The 6507-nt window shown below is 29.2% G+C and overlaps 4 protein-coding genes across 6 annotated transcripts in view; 3 read left to right on the top strand and 1 right to left on the bottom strand.

Moving 5' to 3' along the window:
- LOC119670810 (potassium voltage-gated channel protein Shaker-like) overlaps positions 1–6507 on the top strand; it is a 536527-nt gene that overhangs the window by 179940 nt on the left and 350080 nt on the right. The window lies entirely within an intron of this gene.
- Positions 3–362, top strand: LOC119673340 (mitochondrial import inner membrane translocase subunit Tim8-like; the record flags this gene model as incomplete). The annotated part of the gene is made up of 1 exon (XM_038084605.1): positions 3–362. A coding segment is annotated over one exon (168 nt), but the record flags the coding sequence as incomplete, so codon positions are not given.
- Positions 365–1826, bottom strand: LOC119670812 (coiled-coil domain-containing protein 137-like). The gene is made up of 4 exons (XM_038081232.1): positions 1472–1826; positions 887–1403; positions 704–832; positions 365–622 (listed from the first exon to the last, which is right to left on the bottom strand). Exons 1-4 carry the CDS (start codon positions 1552–1554, stop codon positions 380–382), a joined length of 972 nt encoding a protein of 323 aa, XP_037937160.1. The 5' UTR covers positions 1555–1826; the 3' UTR covers positions 365–379.
- On the top strand, positions 2715–4631 carry LOC119670815 (ras-related protein Rab-39B-like). The gene is made up of 2 exons (XM_038081234.1): positions 2715–3193; positions 4011–4631. The coding sequence occupies exons 1-2, from the start codon at positions 3086–3088 to the stop codon at positions 4557–4559; spliced, it is 657 nt and encodes a 218-aa protein (XP_037937162.1). The 5' UTR covers positions 2715–3085; the 3' UTR covers positions 4560–4631.

The raw sequence follows: 6507 nt of genomic DNA, 5'->3' as shown, positions 1-6507 counted from the left end.
TCCATGAGTTCAATGAAATATGTTGGGAAAAGTGTGTTGGTAAACCAAGTTCTAAGCTGGATAGTGGAACAGAAACCTGCCTACGTAATTGCGTTGATCGTTTTATTGACACTTCACTTCTTATCACCCAACGTTTCGCGCAACTGCTGCAACAAGGATCCACGCACTAACATGTTGAAAACGAGAAAAAAAGACAACTTTAAACCCAAAGCAGATAATATTAATAATGATGCATTTGCCATCTTGACTATAATGGGTCAATATAACGAACTCATTAGCTGCCAGTGAGAACTAGAGTAATGTGATTTTTATCAAAAAAACATGTTTCTGTTATTTAAGTTTAAAATAAAAATTACATAAAATATACATAAAATTTTTTTTATTCAAAATTTTTCTGCTTAGATTTTTTTAGTTGTCTGTAGAGTTCAACTATTTTGCTCTGTTCATTCTCCAGCATTGATCTCGTAGCAAGGGGCAGATCCTTTCGTTTTCCTTTGAGTTGCGATTTGGAAATTGTTTTATTTTTTATACCCTTCAACTTTGCCGTTGCGTTATTTGAATTTGTGGGTTTGTTGTCAGTCTGATCAAGAAGTGTCTTTAGTAGTAGATTTTTTTTTCCGGGCTAAAACATTAACAAAAATTTGTTTATTTATTTAATTATAACCTTATATCGCATACAAAATTAAAAAAATCAGGAACTTACTCTTGGCACAGTGTCTACTTTTTCAGCTCGTCTTGGTAGCGTTGAGAGTGTTGGCGGCCTATGCACTATTTCACCAAAGGATATAACGTCACGTTTGTACTCCTCAATATCTGGCTTTTCATTTCTTTTCTATAAGAAACTTGATATATAAATAGAAAAATGGATACCTGGTAAGAACATTACCTCTTCTTTATCTTCTTTTATCGCTTGTTTAATTAATGCTTTGGCTTCCTTTGGATCCATTCGGTTCACTTGTTGAGATTTACTCGCTTTTCTACCCTTTCTTTTATTATTAATTCTTTCATTCTGTTTTTGTTTTAACAGTTCATCAATTTCATTTTTAGGACGTTTCTTAATAGTAATTTCGCCAGTCTGCGGGTCTCGTAACACATTTACACCATATTTTGCTTCATATTTGGCTTCTCTTAAGGATTCAGTTGTCATGCGATTAACACGCCTCAAATAGTCCTCATCACTTTCACCAGAAATTTGTTTAATATTGCGTATTTTATTCTCAGGAATGCGAGTTTTATTTTTTTTGTTCAGTTTCTCCACTGGTTTATCCTCACGACCTGCGTGTGGTTTCTTAATTTTTTTCCCGCACTTAACATCGTCCGCTAATTTCTTAAATTGAGCAAATTTATAAGATATTTTCTGATCATTTCCAATTTCAGGTGGATTGTTAATTGAGTTTTTTAGACTATAGAAAGAGTTTTTTTAATAATAACATATTTTGAGAAATGTATTAAAGCTTTTATAACTACTTACGATTTTTCCTTAAGCTCCAATTGTTTTAATGGATCACGTACTCCATGATGTTTGCGCGCTGGAATTTTTCTTCTTCGTGCCATACTACAAATATTAATATTTATGTTTATTTAGACTACTTAATTTATATGTCCTCCTTGTCCACGTTTTTTGGTTTTGTTATGATTTTTTATTCTAGTCATTCGATATTTTGTGGAACTTATGCTAGCATATGTTGTGGAAGATATTGAACATATTTTAAATGTATTGATACGATTTATACGTTCTACACGTAAAGTACGTACGTTTGCAACGTACTTGCTTCAACTAATTGTACTTTTATTTATAAGATTTAGTGCCATATTTAGAGAATTATTAGAATTTCAATATTAGGCAATAAATTACTAGTATTATTTAAAAATTGTACGTTAAAATTCAAATCAATGTCACTTTAGTGTCAAAATGATGTTTATGTGCCCTCAACCTTAATAAATAACTAATAATAGGTTCGAAAACTGTGTTTAAAAACTGTTTGTATGAATACTTTTCTAACTTTAGGTAGATCAAGTCTAATGGAGTTATAATTTTAAATTTTTAAGTTTTAAGTTTCAAATTTTTTGAGTTGTCACGTCGAAAGTTTAAAGTCGGTTTTGTTTTTTAAGATTTTAACCTTAGGACTTCTATTAGTAATTCTCCTGATGAAGGCGAATTTGCCGAAATACGTATAGGAATATACAAAAAAATACAATCGAAATAAAAGTTAGAATCCTAAAAAACAACACCTACTTTATAATGGACTTAGTTGACCATTTAATGACGCGCACGTATAAAATATCTAACAAATATAAGCTAATCTCTTTTATCTGTTTCAACATGGAATTTTCTACTGAAAACATAGTTAAATAAAAAAAGTTGATATCGTAAGGTTTAAGGTAAACAGAAGTGATGCTTAACACGTTTTCTTGTTCTGTTAGAATTTAATCAAAAACCAAATTTATGTACATATATTTTCGAAGCGGATTAACCGCTTTTTATAAAAAATCATTTTCGTAATTGCATAGCTAATGTTGATGTGAAAAATAATAGTATTTAAAAAGTAAATAGATCATAATTATTTTCTATTCTATTTATATATTATTAAGTTATGTTGTGAGTATGTAATTAGTTGTCTCTAAAGTAATCCACAGAATTTGTAACTTAACGTAATATAGTATTTATGTTGACATTTATTAACCACTGCCTATTTGCAAATACGTTCCACAAACACTTGCACTATTTTTCACCATAAATAGGTGATTAGCAAAGCAAATATAAAAACAAAAAGTTGCGAAAAAAGATTTTAGCTCCTGAAAAGTGATAAATAAATAAATAATTAAATTTTGACTAATAAAATAATTGTGTAAAATACATTTGAATATTGAGGCAGTAAAGGATTGTGAAAAGAATTCAAATGTATTGAATTAATATTAAATGCGTTCTAATATTATTTTCCCTAACTACAGTTAAATAAACAAAAGCGTAGTATCTAAAAGGTCAACGGAACAATAACAAATAATATACATTGAAATCTTAACAAAGAAATTAACAAATACGAAACCAAACTAAGCAGACGCAACACAATTTCCTATTTTAAAAATGGTTGAGCCAATTTTTGACTATCAATTTCGATTGATTTTAATAGGAGACAGCACAGTGGGCAAAAGTTCACTTCTTAAATTCTTTACAGATGGCAAATTCGCTGAGGTAAATATTTACTTATTCTTTAAATAAAAACATTCATATTACATAATGATTTTGATTGGTCCAGTTCGCTTACTTCCGACAGCCGTGTTATATACGTATATATGTTGTCTGTTACTGATAAGGTAGATTTTTTTATTTCGTCTGATGAACTTGTTCATTCAAAATGTTACAGTATAAATTATTTACATCAGGCGTGGCAAACTGACAATAAATTATGCAGTAAAGATTTCCTATGACTAATGGTCATGTTCGTATATACTACATATATATTGCATTTGTTAATCATAACACTTAGAAATGTATAATATATATAGATTATCTACTACTACATAGAAATATTTCTCAGAACATCAATATATTGTTGTTGTTATTACCCTCTTTATTCCTTTCGTATGATGATATCCTAATAGGAATGGTTAGCAATACTTAGCCGTCATAAACAAGATGAGAGCGCAGAAATTCTCTATTGATAGTTGTAACAAATCACGCAGGCTCATAATATCATAGCATATATGCAGTTTACTGTTAGGATCAGAATATCATAGCATATATGCCGCAGGATAGTTCGAGAATTGGGTTATACCGAGCTACGGCATAGTGGAAGACATTGTTGACAATATTTAATTTACTAATTTTATTGAATAACGACGTGCGGGAGGTAAGAAAGAATATCCCCTAAGCATTCTTTTATTCATAGCTATCATTAACAATTATTACAAATTAAATAAAAGAGCGAACCTTTTCTGCATAAGCGAACTAATCAAATATATTAAGTGAAATAAAAACATATTAATAATAATAATTTAAATTCTTTCAGCTATCTGATCCGACAGTAGGAGTGGACTTTTTTGCCCGTCTAATAGAAATGAAAGATGGCACTCAAATCAAACTACAACTATGGGATACCGCTGGTCAGGAGCGTTTTCGTTCTATTACAAAATCCTATTATCGCAATTCGGTTGGTGTACTACTAGTTTATGATATCACTAATAATGACAGTTTTGAGCACATACCTCTCTGGATGATGGAAGCACAGCGGCATATCGAACCGCATCGGCCAGTGTTTGCACTTGTGGGCTGTAAATTAGACTTGGTTGATGCCGGTGGACACCGTGAAGTGAGCCACGAGAAAGCACAGGCATTTGCAAATCAACACGGGCTACATTTTGTTGAGACTTCTGCACGTACCGGTTTGAATGTAGCCGAAGCATTTCGTATGGTCACACAGGAAGTATATGCGCGCATACGATCTGGTGAATATAAGATCGAGGATGGCTGGGATGGTATAAAAACAGGATTTGCACGACCAAATAGTTTAGATTTTAATTTAGTGGTGGCAGAGCCAGAAAAATCATCTTGCTGTTGATATGTTTATATATGCTATACATTTTATGTTGTTATATTTCCTTAAGATGAAAGAACAAATGTTTACAAATAATTTTAAAATGTTATAATTTTATGTTAAGTTAGATTTTGTTTTTATTGAACAATTTAAACAATTAATTTTATTGGAAGCAATTAACCTTATCATTTATGTGTTACCCTCATAAATCGTGTTGGTTGGCGAGGCAGTTTTGTGGTGATTTACCCTCATAATTTGGTGATTATTAAGTTACGAGAAAGTCAATTTAGATTCTATAGTAGACTTAGTTAATATTAATGTTTAATGGATATGATTTAAGCTACTAATCCAATCTTTTTCGTTACTATATTCTTCTAATAAGAAAAACTGACAATTCAATATATAGAAATAACTGAATGCGAGGATGATCTTGCATTCTGAAGTAGAAGCTTAAATTTTAACATTTTTCTTAATGAATAGAGACTTGTATTCAAAACCTTAACAATTATATTTAAAGTATCTTTGAATTTGTACGAAAAACGTTTTTAATATATATATATATGTATTAAACAATTTTGAAAAAAAAATAAAATAAAATTACATACTTCAGTAAATGTATCTTTGCAGTCTTTTTTCTTTTCAATCTTTTATATTTATATATACTATAAATTCAATTGATAAAATTAATTTTATATTATAACCGAAACGTTTAATGTTTACTATTATTTACTATTTATAGCAATTACTTTTTTTTAATATTCAATACATGTTCTAGAAAAATATGCTAATAAACATGAATGCATATAAGTATCTAATCTAAGACATATATAAGATGAAGAGTCTAGACTGGCTTGGTGAACAAATGGCATAAGCTACATTTACTTTACACTTCTTCAAACTCTGGTAACAATTACAATCTAATGGGCATTCATTCATGACATTCAATTTTGCAAATACTTGTGCATATCATCCATCATACTTCGTCGTTCTATTCCTTTCATTACTTTGAGCTGACATCGATTTTCCCAATTTAAACACTGTACCTATTTAATTTTTGAAGAATGATTAAAGATTAAAAAATTTAGGGAATACAAGGGCTGTTATATTATATTGAGAAGCGTTAATGAGCAACTATACTTAGTGAAACCATTTTATAATGTGAATCATAAATTGCGATAACTTCTTCACTTTCTGTATATTCTTTTTAATGTAAAGCAAAATTCTAATAGTTTTCTTGCCCTTTTGTTAGATGAATATCAAAATTAGTTGTGAATAATATTTACTTTTACAGCTTTACCGAGTAATAATTGAAAACAGCGAGTAGACTTCTTATATGTCATATATTTACCAATTACCGAACTTCGGTTGAAGATCCGTAATACAACACTGGATTGCAAATGAACAGCGATCAAAGATTTTATATGCTGATTAAGATATATTTTTTTATTTATTATAATAAATATAACAGAAAAAAAAGCTTTTGACAAAGAAACACAATAAATGGCATTTATGATAATACAAGCCTTATAAGACATTTACACTGTCTCATTTAGGTGGTTTGGTTCATTATGGTTAGTAATGACGATGATTAACCATACAAAGAGCTTTCATATAAATGAGCTTATTATCAATAAATCAGCTTTTTTAAGGCGAAAAATGTCAAATGCAACCCTTAAAAATAAATTTCCAACCAGGGAAATTACCAAAATTTGAAATATGTGTCATATGTTTTATATGTAAAATGTAAACAAACGACACCTGATCTGTAAATAAAGGCTCAGAGATAGAAAGCATTTAATGAAACCTTTGTTTTTATAAATTGAATATTTTTTGACATATAAAATATTTTATTCTTTTATTTGTGACCAAAAATATTATATACTAATTTATTAGCGGGCTAATTTAAATAGAAATAAAAAAACTATAACTTATTTATATTTAAAAACAAATTATATTTTATATAAATATTTTT

Source organism: Teleopsis dalmanni, chromosome 1 (genome assembly GCF_002237135.1).
Source record: "Teleopsis dalmanni isolate 2A chromosome 1, ASM223713v2, whole genome shotgun sequence".
NCBI lineage: Eukaryota > Metazoa > Arthropoda > Insecta > Diptera > Diopsidae > Teleopsis > Teleopsis dalmanni.
Note: the sequence above shows the minus strand (reverse complement) of the source record. Positions and strands in the feature narration are given on the sequence as shown.

Bases quoted from the DNA above. Each gene is read 5' to 3' on its own strand.
- LOC119670815 (XM_038081234.1), top strand. From the start codon at position 3,086: ATGGTTGAGCCAATTTTTGACTATCAATTTCGATTGATTTTAATAGGA. The intron at 3,194-4,010 runs GTAAATATTTAC...AAATTCTTTCAG, and splicing joins CAGATGGCAAATTCGCTGAG to CTATCTGATCCGACAGTAGG.
- LOC119670812 (XM_038081232.1), bottom strand. From the start codon at position 1,554: ATGGCACGAAGAAGAAAAATTCCAGCGCGCAAACATCATGGAGTACGT. The intron at 833-886 runs GTAATGTTCTTA...AGTTTCTTATAG, and splicing joins TAAAAGAAGATAAAGAAGAG to AAAAGAAATGAAAAGCCAGA. The intron at 623-703 runs GTAAGTTCCTGA...TTAATGTTTTAG, and splicing joins AAGTAGACACTGTGCCAAGA to CCCGGAAAAAAAAATCTACT.